Source organism: Cricetulus griseus, chromosome 7 (genome assembly GCF_003668045.3).
Source record: "Cricetulus griseus strain 17A/GY chromosome 7, alternate assembly CriGri-PICRH-1.0, whole genome shotgun sequence".
Lineage (NCBI taxonomy): Eukaryota > Metazoa > Chordata > Mammalia > Rodentia > Cricetidae > Cricetulus > Cricetulus griseus.
Window position 1 is genome coordinate 94047250 of NC_048600.1, and position 25535 is coordinate 94072784.

General features: G+C 40.4%; 1 protein-coding gene across 4 annotated transcripts in view; it reads right to left on the reverse strand.

Annotated features, from left to right (window-relative positions):
• Nucleotides 1–25535, reverse strand: part of Myo1d (myosin ID) — a 303156-nt gene that overhangs the window by 123328 nt on the left and 154293 nt on the right. For all 4 annotated transcript variants that reach the window (XM_027426506.2, XM_035447486.1, XM_027426507.2 and 1 more), the window contains exons 17-18: nucleotides 5900–6123; nucleotides 149–293 (exon numbers count right to left, since the gene is read on the reverse strand). In XM_027426506.2, coding sequence (XP_027282307.1) covers nucleotides 149–293; nucleotides 5900–6123 — 369 coding nt within the window. The remainder of the gene's footprint in view (nucleotides 1–148; nucleotides 294–5899; nucleotides 6124–25535) is intronic.

A 25535-nucleotide genomic window follows, 5' to 3' on the forward strand; every position in this document is an offset into this window, starting at 1 on the left:
TTAAAACATCTCTCTGTAAGGTATTGATTTTGTCTTATAGTGCTGGGGCTGGAACCCAGGCCTCGAGCATCCAGCCTCTTTTCTGTAAATTCTTATGGAAACAAACTTTGCACAGCTGCATGAATTCACACTGCTCTCCTGGACTTACCGAGGCAAGATAGTTGCCTTCCCAAGCTCTCTGGAGCCCAAGGTCTGCCCTTTGACCTTTCAACATTTCCATGGCTGCAACCTTTGCTCTGACCTGGGGAAGGTCTGAAGCAGGTATGGTCTTGATGAGTTGGGATGCTCTCCATCTACAAGCAAATAAACAAGATGTATAGGCCTTAGATACTCATTCACTCCCGGAAGGATTTCAAGCTGTCATTAAGTAGCGAGAAATAATTATATGCTATGCTAAAGAGGTAAAATGATTACGAAATATATACAGAAGTTGGTAAAACAGTTTTCTGTAGATAGAAATTTTGTAGCAACTTCTTTATTGTCTGTGTGCTCTGAAGTGACTAGAACTCAGTGGCTTCCAGCTTTTACAATATTAGCTGGGCACAAAGCAATCAGACATCCTTAATACCTTGAAGTCCAAACCTTCCTGACTACCTCTCAACCAACAAGATCTGTGTAAAATTGAAGGTCTGAACAGTCTGAAATCACACTACTGGTTCCAAGCATTTTCAATAGGGGACACTCGACTTGTGTTAATTGGTAGGTCACAGAAACGTGGATTCATCATTCATCCAACCATGTTCTAGGCACCATGAAAGTAGGGGAAGCACTGCTAAAAGCAAAACAGTCCAAAGAACTTTCTTCCAGGTGCTTTTAGGAGTAACAGACAATAAAAAAAAAATACATGCAGATGTGTGATAGGGATTGGATACCTGCTGTGGAGAGAAACAACAAGGAAAGAGGGCAAAGTGGGCCTTGAAAGGAAGACAGGGGTATGGTGGTGTTTTACATTAGTGGCTAAGGAGGGACTTTTGGCAAGGATAGATGGATAGAGGAATACAGGAAGATTCTAGACATATGGACAGTTGAGCAAGAGCATATCCAGAAGGGACCACAGTAGTGCAAGGGCTCTGAGACAAGAACTGCTCAGTGAGTTGTTGGGGGAAACCTGGGATCCTAAGAAGCTGAAGCAGCATGGGTAGGGAAAGGAAGAGAACAGGTCAGAGGGAGAGCTAGGGCTGAATGAATCCACAGAGCCATAAGGGCGTTATCAGGACTCTGGTCTCTACTCTTCATGAGGTGAGACACCTCTGGAGCATTCTGCATAGAGATTGGATGACCTGATTCATGCTTTAACGGGATCATTGTCGTTGCTGTAGGTTAGGGTCAGGAAGATCTCTTAGGAGGCTGCTTTGATAAAGCACACACCAGAGGGATGTGACTCAGGTCAGGGAGGTGGTGATGGAGGCAAAGATAAGGGCTGATCTAGATGCATTCTAGAGGAAGGCCAATGGATTGTGGATGGATTAGATTGTTGGGAAAGAGGAGGTTTAAGGATGACTCCAAGTGTTTTAATTTGTTTTTGACATCCGCATCTGCAAACATAAGCCAAGAATATTCCTGGTTGAGAAGAACAACGGAAGGAATTCTATGCTCTCAGCAGCAACTTTGTCTCAGATGCACATGTGTTCTCTTTTCCTGCCACGGTAGTGCCCATCAAGGATGCTAAAATCACAGTGAATTGTCTTTAATTGAATGAACAGTGAAGGTCAATGATTCCTAAACTATGTTCACATGGAACACTAGAGTAAGCTTTAACTAAAATAAAAAAAAAATACACTGGGGTACTAGAGAGATGGCTCTGCAGTTAAGAGCACTGGCTGTTCTTCCAGAGGACCAGGGTTCAGTTCCCAGCACCCACATGGAAGCTTACAACTGTCTATAACTTCATTTCCAGGTGATCTGATACCTTCACACCAATGCACATAAAATAAAGTTAAAATAAATTATTAAAATATATAAAAATAAAAGAACTAAAAAATTAAACTGAAGTGACTGAGTAGTGAAAGAATAAGAGAAAGCTTATACAGCTATGTGAACAGGGGATGTCATGTCAATACACTGGCTGTGAACACTTTGTGGCAGACACAAAGCAGGTGTAGCTCAGTGTGGACCACTGTGCTCAATACAGGGAGATGAACTATCAAGAATAGGTTTTATGGCAAGACCCAGAAGACCTTGAGACCTGAGTGGCAGGGCTGAGAGCAAAAGCAGGAGATAATGGCTGTAGTGAGGTTATAGCTGGTGGGGGTCAGCCGTGGTAGATTACAAAATGCTAAGAAAGCAAAGGCTCAGCCCTACAGTGTCATGCCCCTCCTCCCCCAGTGCTCTTATGAGATAGACTGATCTGAGGTCTTTGCCAAGATGCTAGAAGCGTAACAATGGTCAAAGTTAAGGACAATGGTGGCAGGCAGGCCCTACAGCCCTGGAGTTACAGATGACACTGCTGGTGGGGGGAAACTTTAATCTGACTGCAGCTCTCTTTCCTACCCTTGTCTCCACTTTAGTTTCTACAGTGGCCCAAGACAAGGCTCACACCTGACTAGAGACCCTCAGCACAGAAGCACATTTGGGCTTCAGGCATCTGACCTGTTCAGCCATTGTGAGAGCTACATGACTTTTTACTCTAGTCATACAAGCCATAATACATAGCTTCAGGTAGTAGCCATAGAGACCAGCTGCCTCAATGACAGAAAAAGGACAAAACTGGGCACAAAGCAGGTTCAGCCACACATACAAACACAAAATTACTGTGAGGAAAGGAATGATCCTAACAGAATAAAAAGAATGAGGGATGATGGCACATGCCTATAACAATAAGCAGCAGGGCTCGGGCGGCTTTGGCGGAAAGACTTATTGTTACACATGCCCACAATTTATTACTTAGGGGGATCAGCAAATCAAGATCATCCTTGCCTACATAATGGAGTTAAAGGCTATTTCAGGTTATATGAGATCCTGTTTCAAAACAACAAAACAAAGCAGAGAAAACAAAGTAACACAATGAACACACATGGAGATTCCAGAAAGACAAAACCAAGCCCAACAATAACACTGGAATCCCTTAACACACATATCATAGGATCCCATAGAACAAAACATTCAAGATCAGGGGTTCATAAACTACAGCTTGTTTCAAATCTGGCTCGAGGTCTGTTTTTATACTGCTTGTGAACTAAGAAGAATCTTTACATTTTTACATGTTTAACAAAACAAAGAATATGTGAGAGACCATATGTAGCCTGCATAGCCTAAAATACTACAGGCCCTTTACAGAAAAAGTTTGCCTGACTAGATGAATACAAATGGCAAGATTCATTCAGAGATGGGGAGAGCGGGAGAGAGGGGAAGAACAAACAGTATTTTCATGTATTCATCAACTATGACCCTTGTGAGGAGGCTGGGACTATCGGTCCCATTCTTCCCAATTGTCACTGTATCTCTGGAAGCCTGGTTAGTGCCTGCAAAACACCAGGTGTTCAGTAAATATTTGCTGGATGAGCAAATTCAATTTTATACAAATTAATCGGTTCTAGACTTAAAATAAAACACCAAAATCTAAAAAGAGGCCTGCTCAGGCCAGAGTACAATATGAAATTAATCACTATCATTTTCAGTCATCACAAATATTAAATAAGGGGTAAAAATTGGTGCAGCTACTATGGAAATCAGTGTGGAAGTTTTCCAAAATAGAACTACCAGATGAACTAGCTGTATCACTCCTGGGCATACACCCAAAGGACTCCACATCTAACTACAGAGATACTTGCATATCCATGTTCAGTGCTTACAACAGCCAGGGAATGGAATCTACCTAGATGTTCAACAACTCATGGATACTGAAGATCATTCTCTCTCTCTCTCTCTCTCTCTCTCTCTCTCTCTCTCTCTCTCTCTCTCTCTCATACCAGAATTTTATTCAACTATAAAAAAGTGAAATTATGAAATCTGCAAATCTGCAGGATGGGACTGGAAAATACTACACGTAGTGAGAGAACAAAGACCTAGCCACACCTCCAGCCTTCTTTTTACCTTTTAAGGCAGGGTCTAAGTTGCCCAAGAAGTTGACATCCTCCTACTCCAACCTCCTAAGCAATTACTGCTGTGGGCTTATCATCAACGGGTTTGCATCTAACGTTTTCTTTTTTTTTTGAGACAGGGTTTCTCTGTGTAGCTTTGGAGCCTATCTTGGCACTCACTCTGGAGACCAGGCTGGCCTTGAACTCACAGAGATCAGCCTGCCTCTGCCTCCCCAGTGCTGGGATAAAAGGCGTGCGCCACCAACACCTGGCCATCTTATGGTTCTTATAAAGTGTAAACGAGATACATATTCATGAGTTTCCTGTCATGTGACTTGTCTATCTTTGGATATAGTATATTAATAGAGTTGACTGTAATGAAGACAAGAGTCTGATTCAGCATACAATTAAAACTAGTTCTTAGCTGGGCGGTAGTGCACGCCTTTAATCCCAGCACTCGGGAGGCAGAGTTTGAGACCAGCCTGGTTTACAAGACCTAGTTCCAGGACAGCCTCCAAAGCCACAGAGAAACTGTGTCTTGAAAAAACCAAAAAACCAAAAAACAACAAAAAAATCCCAAACAACAAACAAACAAAAACTAGTTCTTCTATATTCAGTATATCAAGTAGTGCTTTTTTAAAAGAAATATCAAATAACTACACTTGGGATGTTAGTTTGGTTAATGTCATCAGATGATTATAGTTAAGACAGCACTAGATAACATCATCAGTACTTCATATCTATGGGAGCTGCATTCTTGAGTTCAACTGGCCTCAGATGGTATAGTTAGGTCAAGAATGGCTGTAACTCTGTTGAATACATGTAGAGATTTTCTTTCTGATTATTCCCTAAACAATACAGAAATAACAACCATATATTTATGTTGTATTATGTGTTAGAAGTAATCTTGGTATGGTTTAAAGGATACAGGTTCTACTAAAGTACTACCACATGGATAGGCGTGGTAGCACATGTCTTAAATCCCATCACTTGGCAGGCAGAAGCAGGTGAATCTTTGTGAGTTTGAAGCCAGTCTGGTCTATATAGGAAGTTCTAGGACAGCCAGAATTATATAATCGAGAGAGCCTGTCTCAAAAAAAGAAAAAAGAAAAAGGAAGAAAGAAAGTACTACAGCATTCTATGTTAGGAGCTTGAGAACCTAGTATCTATAGGGGGCCTGGATCCAATTCTCTGAAGACAATGCAGGGCAACTGTCTCTGCTGCATAAATGATGTCAACAAATAAGCTAAAAAAATGAGGAAGAAGGACTCAGGCAAAGACAATCTTAGATTCAGGGCAGGTTGTACAAAGATCAGTTGGGAAGGTCCAAATTTTTCCATGGGTACTTATTTTAAAAAAAGTGTGGCCTAAAATAGTTTTCTCTTTTGGCTTTACTTTAAAACCACAGGGGCCTTGTTAAAGGCCTGGGCCCCATGCTCAGCCCCATTAAACAGAGTCTCTGGAGGGCCTAGGGCATCAGGGCTTCAGGAACTCCTCCTGAGTCTAAGGCATAGTTAAATTAAGCTGCTGCTGTTAGGATCAATGTGACTTGCTAGTTTAAAGTATGTGTGTTGATCTTAAGGAAGTATTTGTGTTTTTTTGCTAACGACAGGAAGTGGGGGACAGCATGAAGGTAATTTATCTTAAATATGGCTTAGAGCCAGGAGTTGTGGCATGCTGCTGTCCAGTGCTACAGGAAAAATACATTGATAGTTCCATTACTTTGAGAGGTAAGCAGATGCCCTTTGAAAACAAAATCAATCAAACATAAGACAGAGGGAGAGGTAAATGTCATAACAGTAAAGAGCTGAGCCAATACCATGGCCTAGGATTTGGAAGTATGCCACTGTACAAGAATGTGGCACTTGCCAAGTTATTACCTATTAAAAATTGACTGCAGAGCCTCCTCGAAACGGCGCAGGACTTTTGGTGGGGTTGGCCACTTCACATGCTTCCCGTAGTCTCTCATGTTCTTGACACCGTGGAAACGTCTGGCTACCTCGTGGATGTACGATTTCACTTTATAGCGCCTATAGTACCTAATTATTGTCAGAGCTGCCTTGGTCCTCTTGTACCGCATTCGGGCCAGGGTGCCACGCCACACCTTCAAGACAGAAAAAGAAAACCAACAATGTTGCTGGCTGACTGAGTAGTAGGTGACTTTGGTGTTACATTTAGTGCGTCTGCTTAACCAGCTCTTCTGGCAACCTGCTTGGTCAAAGAATCAACAGAGTCTGTTGGTTCCACCTGCTGTCAATGGCACTGGGAACTGTGGTCACCGCCTGCCCCCCATAGGACCTAGCCACTCATAATTCTACAGAGAAGTGTGTATGATATTTAAAGCAGTTTAAACTTTATTGTCATGAAATGAAGAAAACCAAAATACAAGTATCTGTAGATAGATAAATATTTTAGGAAGCTGAAGTCAAGTAAGATGAGTCACACCAAATGCCACAAGCTTCTACAGTGCTTCAGGAAATGGAGCTTCACACAGATCACACACACCGGTGGTAAGTGGAATGCCACTTTGGGTTTGCAACCGGATTTACACAAAGCCTATGCTCCCACTCTCTCTAGGCGTGAGATAAAGTCCTGAGAATTTAATATATTTTAGGGCGAAAGGGCCAAAACGATCGTCAATATCATATGAAGTTTTCTTGCGTATTTCAGCAACTCAGAAATTATTCAGATGTTATATAAATACCAAATTTGTTCAGGCATCAAATCAGAGATACTTATTTTTTTTCCCCAAGATCCTGTATCCAGGTACTCATATTTTTCAATCTCTTGAGCAAAGCTGAATTTGATGTAATCTTTGATTGATCAATGGCCTTTCCCCTATACATTCTCTGAACCACCAAATTTGCTTTCTTCCCTGTGGTTTCCCTCTTCTGTTCTTTTCTGCTACAGAGTCTTTGTGACCTCAAATGACTAACCACTTTTTCTACTAAATGCGACCCCAGATCTTCCTTGCTATTCACTGCTGTGCCTTAACCACCCAGTCCGTTCCTTAGGCTGTTTGTATTATTTCTCTCCTTGTCCCTGACCTGAATTCAAAGCCTACAGTTCTCCCAGGTTTTCTGTAATTCCTCTTGAATTCCCATCTGTGCTCCCCAAATTCTCCTAAGACTCCTTTGCACTGGCTCCTTTGTTTAATTGTTTTGAGCCTGTCTTCCTGCAGACTCGGTGTTCACCATGTGCTGGGAGTCCTCTTCCTCTGCAGTCTGTGGCACTGTGTTTCTGCACAGATTTGTTTACATACCTCATGGGAGGAGGTTATTAAGGGAGCCCACTGGGTCAAGAAAAAACGCAATACATAAAAGAAACATGGTGTTCGAGCAACGTGTGATAGGAATCTAGAATTCATGTATCAACAGTACCGGAAGACAATGAGGCGATGAAAACCTTCTCGTTCTTTCACGTGGCATTGGAACAGCAGCCCTTTTTAGTCTCAGCGAGTGGCTCCTTCCTGTAGCCGAATGTGCTGTACAGATGGCTGTGCTACGCCCCCACCCAAGTGCTAAAATAAAGGCCCCTTCTTTGGTATCTTGAAAAACCAAAGGAACACAATTAGAGGGTGGAAGTGTGTGATTCAATTTCTTAGACAAAACACATTTTTAAAGTTTCATACTGTTTGTGACTTTGCTTTTCAGAGGGGAGAAATTAAGATTCTCTGGTGGCCATTCTACATACAAAATCAATCTTTTAATTTCCAAGAAGTATTTTATAAACCTTTCTATTAAACAGTTTTGGTTAGATTCTTTAAAAACATTCCAGGAGTGCTTTTTAAGGACAGTCTTTAAGTTCATTTGTGTTGTTGGTTTATCAAGGGTTTGGATCGTTGAAAAAATAGTACAAAAATGTTTAGAATAATAGACACCAGTCCCTTCCCTGACACCTTACTTCTCTCTCCTGTATGCTCATTCTTCACAAACTATTTTAGCTGCTTCTTCTGGGAACCATTGTCATATCTGCAGATAATATACACATACTGTTCTGTTCCAATTGTAAAAATTGGACATTTACCTCTCTCACCACCACTCACACTTTGACATTTCAGTAGCTGTCATATCATTTTCAGTGTTTTTTTTTTTACATATACCATACACTGAATAATTCACACACATATGTACTGCATTATATTATGTATGACATATAAATTGGAGAAGGAAATACGGTTATTCTCACATTTACCTTATAAATTTGCTTTTACTCATCATTTAGAACTACAGGTAAAATTTCTAAAACCTCTGACTTAACTTTTTAGTATACCTTGAGTTAACTTTTACCAAATGCATATCAAGTGATCAGTGACACTTCTCAGATCGGTGGGCTCAGCCACAGAATCTTTTTCTTGGAGTGTTCCCTGTGACCTTATGTTTCTTTGGCTGTTGGGCAGCTCCTGTCTTGAGACTTTACAAACCACTCTTCCACCCTGGCTTACTGATGCTCATCTTTCTCTGTCTTGGCTTCCTTCTCTGCAGCAGTTTCCACATGGCTGGTAGGTTTCTGTTCTCTTTGTTATCCTTGGAAGTACAAAGTAGTTGCTTAAATGTCTGCTTCTTGGGATGCAGGGACAGAGTAGCTGAGAGGGTTCTCTGGGCACAGGCTGCCCCTGTCCAAAGCCTGCCGCACTCACAACAACTGAGCAGGCCTGGGTGGGTCTCCCTCACCTCTCTGCACTGCAGACATCTTATCTGTAAGACAGGATGGTAATGATGTTTACCTCAGTGCCAGGACGGTGAATAGAGACATGGAATAGAGCTTGCTAGGCCCAGCTGCTAGGACTGCTTCAAAGTCTATTTTGTCATTGGCAGGCTGCAGGACTTTTTTTTTTTTTTTTTCTTTCTGTAAATGCAGGCATTTTTTCTTCTGTCACACGTCAATGTTACCTGGAAACTCTTAAATGAATGTAAGTCATTCATTTGTCCACACTCAAATAGTGCTGTTCCATTGGGTATTACTTTATGCTTCCATCTATAAGAAGGTTGCATCCATGGTTTGCATCCTAAACCCAGTTTCTAGTTACCCAGGAGGAACAGGAAGGGAGTCTTGATTTTGGGTCTTCGTTGGTATAGTGTTTTGTTAACTCTCAGGAATAAACACTTCCTTATGTCTGGAGGTATATGGCTTGTGGCTTGATATTCATTTTCCGTATCTTGAGAACATTTCTTGGTTCAGGTGTAACAATAATTGCTAGTAGATGCTTCCCCATTTCTCACCTACTTCTTCTGGACATACCAGAGGCAGGGAAGACAGAAAGTCCTGCCAACTCTTCTTGCCAGGGGAAGGAATCTTTTGGTAGAAAAAGGGCTCTCAGCAGAAGGCTGGGCATTCTAAGCCCTCCGTGGCTCTGTTTTAATAGTGAATGCTGATATTTTCAAAGCAGCCAGGACTTTTCAGAATCCCCCCTGCACCTCTACATGCTCCATTTTCTCTTTGAAGAATATATTGATATTTTTTGGTACCTTTTTTCCAACTGAGTCCAATTTTTCTTTTTTCTGATGATACTTCTGCAAGTTTATAATATGAAGTTGTACCTGTTTGGCTTTAGAGTGGAAGACATATTCTTTAGGACTCCTTAGAGAAAGCGGTTCATGTACTTTTCTTTATAATTACATACGACATTTACTTTGAAAGTGTATTGCTCCTGCTTTGCAAACACAGAAGCTCATTAAGAAGACTGTCCCATGAACTCTCATGTGTCTATGGAGGAGTTGCTGATTTTTCCCTCCAGGGGTTAGCAGGATGAAAATTATGGTGTAGGCCATGTGTGGTGGCACACATCTTTAATCCCAGCACTTTTAGAGGCAGAGGCAGGCTGATCTCTGCTTTTGAGGCTAGCCTATTTTATAGAGCAAGTTCCAGGAGAGCCAGGTCTACAAAGAGAAACCCTGTCTCAAAAAAAAAAAAAAAAAGATTAAGGTATAAAAGCTTTCCATTTTTCAAACTTGTCTTGAAAAACCAAAAAAAATTCATTTTTCATATCTGTTTAAAGCTGCACAAACTTTTTTAATTCTAGAAAAAAATTAGACTTACTCATTTTATGTGTGAGCCTGTATCTGACCTGCAAGTTGTGCACCGCATGTGTGCTTGGTGCCTTTGGAGGTAAGAAGAGGATATCAGATACTCCGGAACTGGAGTGACAGATGGTTGTAAACCAACATTATGGGTGCTGGGAATTTAACCTGGGTTCTCTACAAGAGCAAGAAGTGCTCTTTACTGCTGAGCCACCTCTCCAGCTCTACTGTTGGTTTGTTCAAGTGTTACACGAAGCTTATCTCTGTAGAGGATTTTGCTTGGTGATAAAATATAGAAAGCAGAAGATTAAATGTTATATTCCTTAATCAAGTGCTTATTACTTATTTGCACGTGCCTGGAAGGTTCAATCAACAAAGGAACCCAAAGGAACCCCACTAAATACATTTTTTTTCTTTATTCTTTTGACAGGGTCTCATGTAGCCCAGGCTGATCTCAAATCCCCTTGGTAAAGGCAACCAAGGATGGCCTTTACCTCCCAAGTATTGGGATTACAGACATGGACTACTATATGCCCAGTTAAAAGCATTTTAATGGCCGGGTGGTGGTGGTACACACCTTTAACCCCAGCACTCAGAAGGCAGAGGCAGGTGGATCTCTGTGAGTTCGAGGCCAGCCTGGTCTACAGAGTGAGTTCCAGGATAGCCAAGGCATGTTACACGGAGAAGCCCTGACTCAGAAAAAAAAAAAAAAAAAAAAAAGGATTTTAACAAGCTGGGTGGGGTAGCTCAAGTTTACAGGAGGATCAGGAGTTCAAGGTCATCCTTGGTTACACAGTGAGTTCAAGGCCAGCCTAGGTTTACACAGTGAGATTTTCTCAAAAAATTAAGCATATTAATATTTTAAAAAATGAGATCCTGTCTCAAAAACAAACAAACAAAAGAACAAACAAACAAAAAATAAGTGTTACAAAGGAAGTTTTAATCCCATGGAAAGAGAGTAAAGATCATCACCCAAATTAGCCAAATTTATAGCAGGCTTTATTATATGTGTACAATATAGCTAGTCAGGTGACTGCTTCTCTCTAAATGTGGGATTTGAGAGGTCATCCCTGTACATAGAAGTGGGGTATTCAAAGTCCCCAAACTGCAAGGTTTCCAAGGGAATTTTGATTACATAGGAACTTGGCAGAACATCTTATGAAGGTGGAGGTCAGGGTATCACGTATGGACCATGGCAAAGTCCAGAAAATGGGTCAAAGCATGGAAACTCAAGTTTACAGTACACAGATATGAACTTACTTTGAACTTGTAACAAAAATCGCTACTGATTTTAAGATGAAGTCAGGCTGGTTCATCAGAAGGGAAGTGCATAAAAAGATCCAAGTGGGGCTAGCCAGATACTAAAGGTTACGTCCTGGTTAAGAAGAAGGGGAAATGTGGAGAGCAGAGCCACAGGGAATGGCCAGCAGCCTTTTAGGCCAGAGGGAAGCAGGAGTATCCCACAGGAGCAGGGCACCGGGGTAGCACCATGCACATCCTACCTATTTAGGTGCCAAGTCTCCACACAGCAGCCAGTGCCTTTAAAATTTTCCAGATCAAATCATATCTCTGCCTCAAGACGTGCATCTCTATGTTCCTTATGACAAGAGCTACAATCCTCCGATGGTCTCCCTGTGTACTGCTCCCTGTCTGTCTCCATCTCCTACTGTCCCTGGTTTGTCCTAGCCACACTAGTTTCCAGGCTGCACCTGAACTACCCAGGACACTTCAGACACTTCATGCTAGCTATTCCTTGCCTGGGATGATCTTCTCCCAAGCGCCACATGGGTGACGTGTTATTGTGTATTTGTTCAGCTGTTGCCATCCTGTTGAAGAGTTCAACTTGTCCCCATTCTCCTCTCCTGGTACTCTTGACTCCCCTCTTCCCATGTTCAATTTCTTCTCTTCTCTCATCACTTTCTAATACATTGTACCATTGACTTGCTGGAGTGCTCCTCAGGCTCTTCCCCTCTAGAAACCAGACAAGAGATCTTTGTCTTTGTTCATGGGCTGTGTCTCACCACTATGACAATTCCAAGGATGCTGCAGTCACTCAGGATGGAATTCATCCTTGCTTGTAGAAGATTCCATTAAAGGCACATTGTCCCTGTTGCACACAAAACATCTTACTTTCCTTCAGCATGACTTTCAGTGTTATTTTTCACCCTGTTCCTGTACTGCACCTTCTATGTATAAACCCTTTCTTCCATTTGCTTGGGACTCAGTGTTAAGTGCCAGAAGCATTCCTTGGGTTTTGAATCTTGGCTGTCTATACTGAAGATAGCCCAATTGGAAACTCTGTTCATGAGCTTTGTGGATGGTGGACGTCCCTACAGTGGCTGGGGACTAGTCATTTGTGAGGGATTCTGGAATGTAAATATGGCAAAGAGCTTTTCTCTTTGCTACTAGGGAAGGTGTGTGTCTCTCTCTTCACTATCTATTCTTTCATTTAATATCTTTGGATTCAGTATTGTGTATTTCTCCTGAGTCTGGTGTTCCTAAGTCCAGGACTTGTCTGAGTCACTTTTAGACTTGTCTTGAGAGAGCAAACTTGGTGCCATCTATGATAATGAGGTTGAGGGAGTCACCAGCTTTTTGGTGTCTGTAAGGAGCCCTGGTGGTCCTTTCATGACTCAGCTTTTTTACTAGTCTCTTTCTTCAGGTGTCTCCTTCACCCTTCCACGGAGAAGGCATCTGGTCCTTCCCATGGCTCTGGGAGATGAGCTGGCAGCGTCTGTTGTCTGCAGACTCTTGGATTTCTCCACCTTCTTGGGGGAGTTACCACTTGTTCACTTCCAAAGGCTGCTCCTGTTTCCTGTCTGCTGTCATGTGCACTATGGCTCTGCTTGTCCTTGTGGCTTTATTTGAGGTTCTGAACCTCCACCTGTAGCCAGGGTTTCACAGCACCATCTGGATTCTGCATTTTCTTTGGTTCACATGTCTTCAGTAGGCAGGCATTTCAAAGCAACATCTGGCACTCATTACAGGTCAATTATGAAGCTTTGCTTTAGTTTCAGAAGAGGCCGGCCTTCCTCATGTGTTCTGTTTGTATTTTTATTCTAGTTGCCATGGGCACTGGGGTTTCTGTCTTATGGTTAGTACAAACCACTACCTCAGATCTTTCTAGTGCTCTCTGAAGTAGGTATTCTCTTGGTTGCCACATCTATAATTCTTCAAAATTTAGCTTCCCAGGCCATCCATGTTTAGGGACAATTTTTAGAGGGCCTTTCTCCATTTCTATACTCAAACACCCATGTAGTTACTCTGACAAGTTATATCTCTTAAAGAATGGAAGTGGTTAAGACAGCATATTTAAGTACAAGGTTGAAAACACATATAATTTATCATTGATACTCATATAGTCTACCCAATTTAGAACATGACAATTGTATCCAATTTGGCCTCTTCTATGAAATATTTAGAAAGGATTTTGTAAAAAGATTTATTTATTACAGTGTTCTGTCTCCATGTGTTCCTGCAGGCCAGAAGAAGGCATCAGATCCCATTACAGATGGTTGAGCCACCATGTGGTTGCTGGGAATTGAACTCATGACCTCTGGAAGAGCAGCAAGTGCTCTTAAACACTGAGTCATCTCTCCAGCCCTAGAAAGTTTTGTTTTTAAATTAATTTTTTGGTTAGCACAGGAGGAGGTAGGTTTCACAGTGGTAATTTCATACACATAAAGAATTATATTTTGTTCTTATTTGTCCTCCTCTGCCTCTTCTAGATCCTTCACTGATTCCTTCATCCCCTCGGTAGACCCCCTTTCTGCTTTCATGTCACATATATCTTATTGTTCTCCCAGGAGTTATTTTAAAGCCAGGCTCAAAGACAGAAAAATATTCATCTTTTCCTAAAATATCTCTTTGAGGAACAAAATTAATAAAGACCCGGTGTGCTATTTTAAAACATTTTTTAATCAAAATGCCAGGTTAGTATGTATTAAGAAGATAAAATCTAGTGGGTATAATTTATGTTTTCAGTATAATTGCTGAAATGATGCTCCTCAGTATTTATATAAACTAATAATATTCCAAGATGACTGCTGGAAAAATCTAAAAAGCAATGAGTTAACTAAATCTTCAATCAATAAACAAATGTAAAATGATTTTTAAAAAGGAAACACGGAGAAGCACATGTAAATGGTATCATTATAAGCTGCCCTGATAAACCAAACTATTGTCTCAGGGTGGGGTGGGGTAGGATGGTTTGTCTGGTAGAGCATAATTTAGAAATGATTGGGCTGGAGAGATGGCTCAGGGATTAGGAGCACTTGCTGTCCTTCTAGAGGACCTGGGTTCAATTCCCACATGGCAGCTGTCTGTAACTCCAGTTCTAGGGGGTCTGATACCCTCATACAGACATACACACAAGCAAAATACCAATGCATGTGGAATAAAAAGAAGTAAATTAAAAAAAAGAAATGATCATCCTGGGCTGGAGAGACAGCTCAGTGAGCAAAGTGCTTGACACTCATGCAGCAGGACCCAAGTTTGAATCCCTGCAACCCACACAAAGCCAGATGTAGAAGCACAGATGTCTGTAATCCCAGTGCTCCTGTAGAGAGATGGAAGGCAGATACAGGGGAATCCTGGGCCTTTGCAGGCCAGCTAGCCTGGTGCACAGTAGAAAAACAAACAAACAAATAAACAAACAAACAAAACAAACAAACAAACAAAACCAAGAGACCCTGTTCCAAACAAGGTGAAAGGCAAAGATTGACAGCTGATGTTGTTCTATGACTTCCACATATGTGGTATGGTATGTGTGTACCAATGCGCACACACACACACACACACACACACACACACACACACGTACGTACGCTAAAAAAAAAAAAAAAAAGTCCATCCTTGAGTTGCTGTAACTGAGTCTGGAACACGATTTGAGGAGGCAGGAACCTTTGTTTTGGGCTTATATATTTGAAGTACATCCTTGCCCAGATCTCTTAGCTGACACTTGTGTGCAGGCCACTGCTGCTCACTGATGACTCCAGCATGGCAATGACAGATGACTCCAGCATGGCAATGACAGGATCTGACAATCTCCTTGCAATTCTAACTTGAGGAAGCACCCACCTTTTTGGTCAATTACACTAGGGGTACATCTGAACATTAGCCCCATCAAAACCTAAACTGCAGTTATTTGGTGGACAAAAGAAAACAAAATTGCCTCAGTTAACAGGCTTAGTAATTCTGAATGACCTCAATCTTGCTCAAAAGGAAATACCCTGTGGAGCTGTATTGAAGTGACTGCTTGCTTTTGTTTGGTTTCTTGAAAGCAAAGGCACAGAATTGATAGTTCACCTTTCCAGTCTTTCAGGTCAAGACACCTGCACGCTACTTTTTGATAGAGAACTATAGTGTTTTAGTTAAGTCTTATGAGTTTGAGATGATCCAAAACAGGGTCCTGGGATCTTTCAACTTTGTCTCCTCGGAAAAAAAAAATACCAACTATATCTTTGAGTCAGACACTTACAAATGCTCTCAGTTTTGAGTGGTTCCCTGGATAATCAAAAACCCAGAACCAGCCAAAGGCATATCTTTCTTTTGTAGAGTGCCCATAGTGAATTCTGAAACAGGGATTTTGCAATGTTCCTTTAAAAGGGGGTTTAATATTAATTTACAACACACATTAGCATATTAGATACCCTGAGATGTTCTAGATACATAAGCCTCTCATATACATTACATAACATTTATATTTTTAACACATACTTGACTACAGACATTTCTGTATATATAGACACCTCATTTTGAACACAATCAGGATGTGACTCTCTAAAACATGATATTTTGGCACAGGGAAAGAAACCAAGAAAAGCAAATTCAGGAAGGTCCTCCACCACCTGCCTGAAAGTAGGTCATAAGTTTTTCTAGTGGGAAAGGAACCCTCCTTCTACCAGAAGACAAGAATACTCAGCTCAGCAGGGAAGGCCTATACTCGGAAGTGTTTCCATCAGGGCAGAAAGGCCCCCATCTTCTGTTCGCTCACTCCTCTAGTTCTTGATCCCTCACTGCCTGCCCAGGTACTGGTCTACAGCCCCAAGCCCCCTTTCTCTTGTCTAGTGTACACTGTATTGCCCTTTGCCGAAGTGGTACCACCTCCTCGTTTAACCACTTCTGCTTTAGGTTTTCCACTACTTTCTTTTTGTGAAGCTCCTATGCACATAAAATATTAACATCAATAAAACCTGTAAGCCTTTCTTCTGCTAACCTTTGTCATTTAGCTTATAGGCCCCAGCTGCTAGACTTCAACGGGTAGAGAGGAAAAGTTACCCCTCCTTTACAATTTCCAAAGGATCGTGTATTTATTTGATTACCTTTTTAGGAAACATTGTATTAAAACAAAGACAATTATTCAAATAATGAAATAAAGAGTAGTTATACCAGAAAGTGAAAGCTATTATTATGGACCAATCTTATTGTGAGCTCATTGTAAGAGACACTTTCTCCAATTGAGTAAACACTTAGAAAACTACACCAACATTTTCCAATATTTTAGCTGTATTATAGTTATGGAAGAGGATGTTTTTGTTCTTAGAGAACACAATGAAGTATTATGATAATGACATATAGCATCTGGAATTCCCCTTAAATAGTCAAGTTCGTATGTACACAAAAGAATCTCTATGCAGCTATGTCTCTGTACATACACAAAGGGACCTAAGAGTAAGTATGACAAAGCAAATATAGAAAAAAATTAACATTTGGGACAGCTAGGTGAAAGGTATATGCACAGGAATTCTTTATATTAACCTTGTAGGTTTTCTATAAATCTATAATCATCTCAAAATAAAACAAATTAAAAATTATTTTTAAGTGATAGAGAAGAAGTTGAAGGATACATTTCTAACAAGTTTTCTATAAGTAAAAATGGTCTTTATATGTGTGTATGTACACACACATACAGATACACCCATATTTATAGTTGAAGTGGTAGGCCAGTGAAATGGCTCAGCAGGTAAAGGTGCCTTCTGCCAAGCGTGATGACCTGATTTGGATCCCTGGAACACACATGGTGGGAGAAGAAAAGACTCTTAAAAACTTGTCTGATTTCTACACAGTACAATGGCATACATGTACCCATAGATAAAAACACACAAATAATTAATGCACAAACATTTAAAATTGAAATAGTGATCTAAATGTTCTTTATTTATCGGTGCTTTCTGAACACAGGTGGAGGTATAAACAGCAAACTGAAAATGATAAGAGTGTTTGAGTATGTAGATGAATCTATGCTAGTTAAGCAAATTGGAAATTAAGAACACTAAGCTAATTCTTATTTACTCTATTTTGGAGTTACATAGAGAGTGCTAAACAGGGCTATACTCACACAGAGTCACATTAGAACCCCAGGAGAGAGAGGAGAAAAGTCAAGAATGTGGATCATGCTTTTATTTAAAATTCTGAGTTTTGGCCACAGATACCCCCCTTGACTCATTGATTTGTTTTAAAAAAATATTGTGATGAAAATAATCTACCTCAAGTTTTTGACACCACCTTAAATTTTATATCAGCACAGTGTCTTACTCATCTAACCGTAGTCCTTCATATAACAACTAACTGGGTTCATCAGCTAGCTGACTGGGGTAAGGAGAGAGTGCCAGGCATGTGTTGGGATTCATATGTAAGGTGATTTACACAAGCTATCTCATTCAATTCTCTTAGTGGTCTAAACAGACAGATATTTTTAGTGATGTACTCTGGATCTCACAGCAAATACTAAAACTGTATCCCAGGGTGGTCTAGTTCTAAGAACTGATCATTGTGTCTCCTGAAGGAGTCACACACTGGAAGCAAGTGTAATGTACACAGGGCAGTGCTTATTATTTGATTTTCTCTCTGAGAAAGAGATCTGAGCTTTCTGTAACAATCAGCAGGAGTGCTTGTTTCAGACACAGCCCAGGCTACATTCTTCATGTGAAGGCAGACAATCCTCAAATCCAAAGTCTGAACTGACACAATCTTTCTATGGCACAAACAGAAGTTTTATGGTGCAATTCTCCTGAGAAGAGGTTCACAGTGCTGTGATAGAGAGAGATGAAAAGGGATCTATATGCTACTGCTAAGGTACTTACCAAAAGGTAGACCATGGTTTGTTGACAAGCCATATACCCCAAGAATTCTGGCTTGTCTCATGGTTATGAAGGGAAATATTTTAGTTGTTACTTAGGCCTTTCTTCACTAAGCTCTGATGGACTGCTGTGAGGAATTACACAAAAGAGTTGGAGTTTTCATAAGAGAGTGAAACTTCACTTTGGCAAATGGTTTTGATGGATGCAAATATATGATTTAAAATTTGGTAATATAAAAAGAGTAGATAGACTAAATGATAGGTGAGTGATTTTCACTTAGCACTCACAAAAAAGTTAACTAAGAATTAACCATAAACATCATTTTGGAAAAACATGGTATTTGAAGTTGGTAATTATTTTACTTCTTAGCATATAGGTCCAATTGAGATACTAAATATTCATTAACAATAATTGATTTTTACTGGGAAAAAGAACAAACAACATTTACTATATGCTTAAAGGCATGGGAGCTAGACTCCAGCAATAATATTATCTTTCAGGCAACTTAAGTTTCCATATCTAAATATCAGTTATATTTTTATTGCTGCATTAGTTGGAAAATACTTTGTATCTTTATAAAACACTGGCATTTATATTTTCTCTTTCAACCTTTTTCCACTTGTAAAATATTATGGCAGCTAGAGATGTAATGAAAACCTATGGATGTCTTTTTTGTTCTATAAGCCTCTGTCAAATGCTTCTTGAGGGAGCACAAAGGGAAGATGAGACACCTGTGTATCCTGTATTCCTGAGGTTACTGGAAGCAACCAACTCCTTAAAAAAGTAAGATCTAAGTCAGCAAGCTCCAGTGATGCCTGGTCATGTTTACTAAGGCATCATCCTTAGTAATAGAGATGTGGACTCACAGAGAAACAGAGAAACCATCCACAGAAAATGTGGTGTACCCACCATGAAATTTTATTCAGTCATGGATAATGAGATGATTTCATTGGCAGGAAAATAGATGGAACTGGGGATCACACTCCAGGTGAAATAAGTGAGACCTACACAAATACAATGTCTTTTTCACATACGGATCCCATATTACACACACACACACACACACACACACACACACACACACTCTCTCTCTCTCTCTCTCTCTCTCTCTCTCTCTCTCTCAACATAGAAGGAGTCTATTTGGGAAGAAGAGGAAAACTAGCAGGGAGGAGGACAGGAGGAGGACAGGAGGAGGAAATGGTGAATGTGGTCAAAATACATGACATATTTGATTATCACTGTCTTTATGAAGCCCACTTCCTGAGTCTACCTCTTTTTCAAGACAGGGTCTCACTATGTAGCTCTGGCTACCCTAGAACCCAAGAGTCCACTTATGCCCACCTCTTGAGTGCTGGGACTAAAGGCACATGCCACTATGCCTGGCCTTTCACTATTATTTCTTTTTACTAAAAACCCCTTTAAAAGAGATGGGCATTGGTGGCTCATGCCTTTAATCCCAGCACTCAGGAGGCAGAGGCAGGCGGATCTCTGTAAGTTCGAGGTCAGCCTGGTCTACAGAGCGAGTTCCAGGACAGGCTCCAAAACAATACAGAGAAACCCTATCTCAAAAAACAAAACAAAACAAAAACCCCAAACAAACAACAAAGCAAAAACAAAACCCCCTTTAAAAGGCTCCAGCCATATAAAGTGTCCAGTACGTCAGAGCAGTTGTTGCTAGGAAGTCCAGCACTGCTCAGGTGGACAGCTCCCTTACTGGCTCTGCAGGGATAGAAGGAGCCCTGCTCTTTGGGGAGAGGCTTCAGGTGCTGACCATCTTACTTATACTGGATGGTTAACTAGGGACTCTACCACCGACCCTAACAGCTCCTGCTCATGACTATGTGTCATCCCAAAGGTCTCTGTGCCATGGCTTAGTGAGGTGACGGAAAACAGTGCACTAGCACTCATCTTGTGCTAGGCATCTGACTAAGGACAGGCATTTTAAGAGGACTTAGTTTTGGCTTAATTGTAAATGTGGTGTTTTGTTTCTCTTATTAATAATTAATCGTAAGTAGGAAATGAATGTAGGATAAATCTGGACATACATCAAAACACACTTCCATTCTTAAATGTTTGGTTTGGGAACCAAGCTTTTGCAGAGACATTCAAATGATAGTCACAGCTTTTGCTAGCAGCTTGGCTGTGGCGTAGGCAATGGAGGATTGTGCCAGAAGGTTGTTTGTTGAGACACCAGAGTTCCTGAACATAGTTTGGCATTCCAACATAGCACCATTAACCACTATGACAATAAAGCTGGATGAATATACTTCTTGAGAGAGGATTTCAGATCCTGAGGAAAAAGAATAACCTGGAAAAGATCTCTTATTTACTTCCACTAGAAGCTAAATATGCTTCATCCTTATTACTCCCTTTCTTAGATTGTAACTGATGTTAAGTGGGGAATGGCAGATAAAGGAACTCATTATGGATAGGAACCTTTCCGACAGTGCATGTTCATACAAACAAGTTGAACATAAAAAGGTCAAATAAGAGAACCAATACTAGTCATCAGTAAATTCCAACAACAACAGTGATACTGCTCAGGGACCACAGGTTGGCTGTCTGGGCACATGGTCTATCACACAGCAGAAGACATAATCAGTGCATCATGTACTTCATGCTAGAACACTGTGATACAAAGAAATACCACTATACTTGAAAGATACAGTTAAAGGGAAATACTGAACTTGCTCAGTGATGTTCAAGTGTTATATCTGCACACAGATGTTACCTATCTTTATTAATGAAAATCCTGGGCTCAGGAAGTAGCTCAGCTGATAGAGTGCTCATATAGCTTGCATGAGGCCCTGAGTTTGATCTCTAACCCTGCATAAAACATATATGGTGTCTGGAAATCTACAAGGATGACACCAACTAACAATCTAAGCAACAGAAGAGAGGCTACCTTAAATGCCCTCCCCTGATAATGAGATTGATGACTGACTTATATGCCATCCTAAAGCCTTCATCCAGCAGCTGATGGAAGTAGAAGTAGACAACCACAGCTAATCACTGAACTGAACTGGAATCCAGTTGCAGAGAAGGAGGAGTGATGAGCAAAGGGGTCAAGACCAGGCTGGAGAGACCCACAGAAACAGCTGAACTGAACAAGGGGGAGCTCATGGTCCCCAGACTGATAGCTGGGAAACCAGCATGGGACTGATCCAGACCTTCTGAAAGAGGACGTCAGTGAGGAGGCCTTGGAAATCTATGGGGCCTCTTGTAGTAGATCAGTACTTATCCCTAGCATAAGAATGGACTTTGGGAGCCCATTCCACACAGAGGGATACTCCCTCAGCCTAGACACACAGGGGAGGGCCTAGGCCCTATCTCAAAGGATATGACAGACTCTGAAGATCCCCCATGGAAGGCTTCACCCTCCCTGGGAAACAGAAAGAGTATGGGATAGGTAGGGTGTTAGTTGGGGGCAGAGGAGGAGGGGGGAGAGGGAACTGGGATTTGACATGTAAAACAATCTTGTTTCTAATTTAAATAAAAAATGGAAAAATATATGGTGGGATATGCTTGTATTCTCAGCTCTCTGTGTGTATGCCTTATTTTCAGCTGTGTGTGTGTGTGGCGGGGGGTAGAGGTAGCATGATCAGACGTTCAAGGTCTTTTTTTTTTACATTATGGGCTGGAGGCCATCCTGGGCTACATTAGACTCCGTCTCAAAATAAAAACAAAATACAAAGTAAACAAAAGAAAAATAGAACAAATTCTACTGGAAGTATTAACCTTATACTTTCAATTTTGAAAAATCCTATTATCTATTTCTTTCCAAAGAAATGTTTTGCAACATATTTTTGAAATTTGAGGTTTCCTAGTTACATATTAAGAACATAAAACAATGCTAAGAAGAATGATTGTTCAGCCAACTTCTATTACTGTTGCCACCTATCACTTTATACATAAACTCATATTTCATCAGCCATTTGCATTAATTAATCTGAGCATTTCTTTTTATCTGTTTTTCTTAGTTTTCAATTTCCTCTTTATTTGTGTAAGGTCTTTACAAATGAAGACCGTATTCTTCACGTTTGTCAGTCACGTTTTAAATATTTTTTCCAGTAAACATGTTGGTACTATTTATGTAACACTTCCTTACAGAAATCATTACATTGTAAGAAATGAAGTCAAGTACATTCGCTTTTCTTTTATGTCTACATATTTCATGCAAAACTGAGGTCACATAACAATCACCACATGGTCTGTAATGCTTTTTGTTTGTCCATGTTATCAAATACCCTATACTGTGGCTCTGGATGGTCCCTATAGTGCACAATCCAATGGAACACTTAACTAATACCCGCTGTTGTGAGTTTTTACTGGTGTCTTTCTTTGCATATACATAACAGCACTATCTTCATACGTAAAGTCATATGCACAAATGGTTCATATCAAGATTTCTAGAACTGGAATTGTGTTTTCTGAAGTACTCATTTCCAAATCAAAAAGCAGGAGATATATTTGGGGTATGTTTAAGTCATATATCAACACATTTTTATTCATGAATGCTTAGTTTGAGCAACAGTATTCTGTCAATAAACAGTTAGAGAGAATTAGCTAACTTGATATTATTACAACGATTAACTACTTTAATTATAGTGTTATTCAATTAAAAGCTTCACTATCCATTTGAAAAAAATATTTTTTTTTTTACCATTTTCAGATGTGTGTATATGTTTACCTGCATGTGTGAGCACATGTGCACGAGGGGGTGCATACATGCAGATGCCCAGTTCATGTAGTAAATCATTCTTAACAGCTCTTCCACTTTATTCATTGAAGCAAGGTCTCTCAGTCAAACCCAGAGCTTGCTGATATGGCTGGTGAGCTTGCTCTTGGAATCTCTTATCTCTGTGCATTCAGAAACTGGGATTACAGGTGGACTACCGCACCCACCTAGCATTTTACATGGGTTCTAGGGGTCCAAACTCTTCCTCACAAAGCACTTTAATCACTAAGCAATGTCCCTACCCCCCCCCAAATATTTTTAGACAGGGTTTCAATGTGTAATCCAGGCTGGTCTCAAGCTCAGGATCATCCTGCCTCATCTTTTGGAGTGCTGGGATTATAGGTTTGCACCTCCATGCCTGGTTTGAAATTTTTGTTTTGAAAACAGTTTCTTCATTTTTTTAAAAAAAGCCATCACATACTTATAATTTCACATAGTAACTGCAAGACTTTTTGTACATGTAATAAGCTAGCCTTCTTTTATATTTACTAAGACTGCACTTTGCCTTTTACCACATCCTTGATATAACTATTAGTTCATGACAATAAAACATGACAAGAATTTTACTCAGGGTTTCTGGGAAAAATCAAAACAAAACAAAACCCCCACTATTCCCATGTCTTCTGAAACTGTGCAAGGATTTGCCTTTCCCCTGAACAGTAAACTGGGTTGTTGAAATTGCTAACTACAATCTTGCAACCACAAGGGGGAGCAAGATCAAGCAAGAAGGTGGTATTTCCTATGCTACTCAGGGTGGCAATTTTCTGTCTGCAACAGGAACAGTGTAGTGATATGCTTTGAGAATTAAGAGCTGTAAGTGTCTGGGCAGAAACATCTGTCAGCATCTGGTTTTCTCAATTCTTTGGTTGCTGCTATATTTAGAAATGCTGTCCCTTATCTAAAATCAAGTATGTGTCCATAAAATGATTTTATGCTTTTCTTAATATGCAATCTACATGGGGATGGGAGGACTCACGGCCAGGGCTTTATCTCTTAAACACCTCATGAATGGCAGTTGGTAGTGTACATTGTAAAGATTATCCATAATTTAAAGGTGTGGAACACCTATAAGAGCTCTAGATTCTTTGGAATGCAAATTAGTTGTCAGCTACAGCTGATGGACTCAATAAATGTGGACTAACTTCTATGTGAGCAGGCATGGTATTAATCAGCTAGCTCCCTTCTGATCAGGCATTGAGAAGGGTTAATATCAAATTTTCATGAGAAACATCTCTGAAACAGGTGTAAAAAGTCACTGAGAAAAGTCACTAGGAAATAAGCTGGGGAGATGAGCAAAATAGACAGATATACAGGTAGGTGCATCTACATAATAAAATTACCTGATTATAGAGGACTGAAGTCATAGTGGAGAGTCCACCACAGTTAACACACCAGTCAAGCCAGCAGTTCATGAAAAGTCAGGAACACCTACCTCAACTTCAGACAGCCTTCTCAATAAACACCAGCACTGAACTGCCTACAGTTATTTCTGTATATGAGCTAAGGAATTATTTTAGAATAATAAAAATCTATCTTCCTTTTTGCCCCCCCCACCCCGACTGCTTGTGATGAATATTTCATGGGACTCTCCCATAGCTGCCCTCAGGTGCCCTTACAGAAAACCAAATCCAAACCCAAGCTCCAGCTGACACCTTGCAAAGAGATAAACCCTGCTGCACTGAGCCTTGAAGGAGTAGATATGTGCAAGGTGGTGGGAGTGCAGACAGCCAGGGTGCTGCAGGAAAGGTCTTAAATGAGCAAGCGCTTTCTTTGCAGGATTTTTGCCTGTGTATTTCTCTAGTTTTAGTCAGTTTTCTCTTCAATCTAACCCTTGGGTCAGATCTTGCCATTCTTTAAGTCTCCTCAGAGAGGTCTTCACAGACCACCCTGGCTTTTGTAGCATCCTGGTCCTGTGGGACTTTCCTCCACAATATTCCACACTTTGTAGTTATTTCTTTGTTCACATGTTTTGCTTCACTCCTTGACTAGAATGTATGTTCCACAAAGACAAGGTCTGTTTCTACCTCACTCAGGACTGTATTCCCAAAGGCACCTGGTGTTAAATATGAGTGTTAAATTAATCATTATTGGCCTGAATACACTAAGCATATTTATTATACATGAGAGTTGCTTGTCTGAGAAAAGGTCCTATGAGAGTTTGACCTGAAAGTAGGGCTCAATAATTGTGGGGTTATTTTGGAAGAAAGAGTTCACCCTATCCCACAGCCATGAGGAAGAGCCAAGCCACTCTGAAATGTTCAGGACAGTAGAGAGTTGGTAGCAGTCATGTTCTTCTTACACAGTAGAGAACTTCAAGAGCAATGTTGATGGCCACTATTCTAGAGCAGTTTAGCATGGATAAACATCAACATGAAAGAACTGGCTACCCAGAAAACTGACAAATGGAAAAGTGTGTGTTTCGGTGAGCATTCCTTTCACAGCAAAAGGATTTCATAAAAAATGCAAAAATCTTCATTTTAAGCTAGCTCCCAGTATAAAATTCAGATACTGTAAATTAAGTGCCTATTTCCATATTAATTTCAGTTTTAGGATTTTAATGAAAAATTACTTTTCTTTCTTTTTTTTTTTTTTGACAACATTCAACACCCATGTGCCATTCTGTCAAGTGACTAAGGAAAATGCATACCCCTATTCTCTCTTCGGAAATGAAATGATT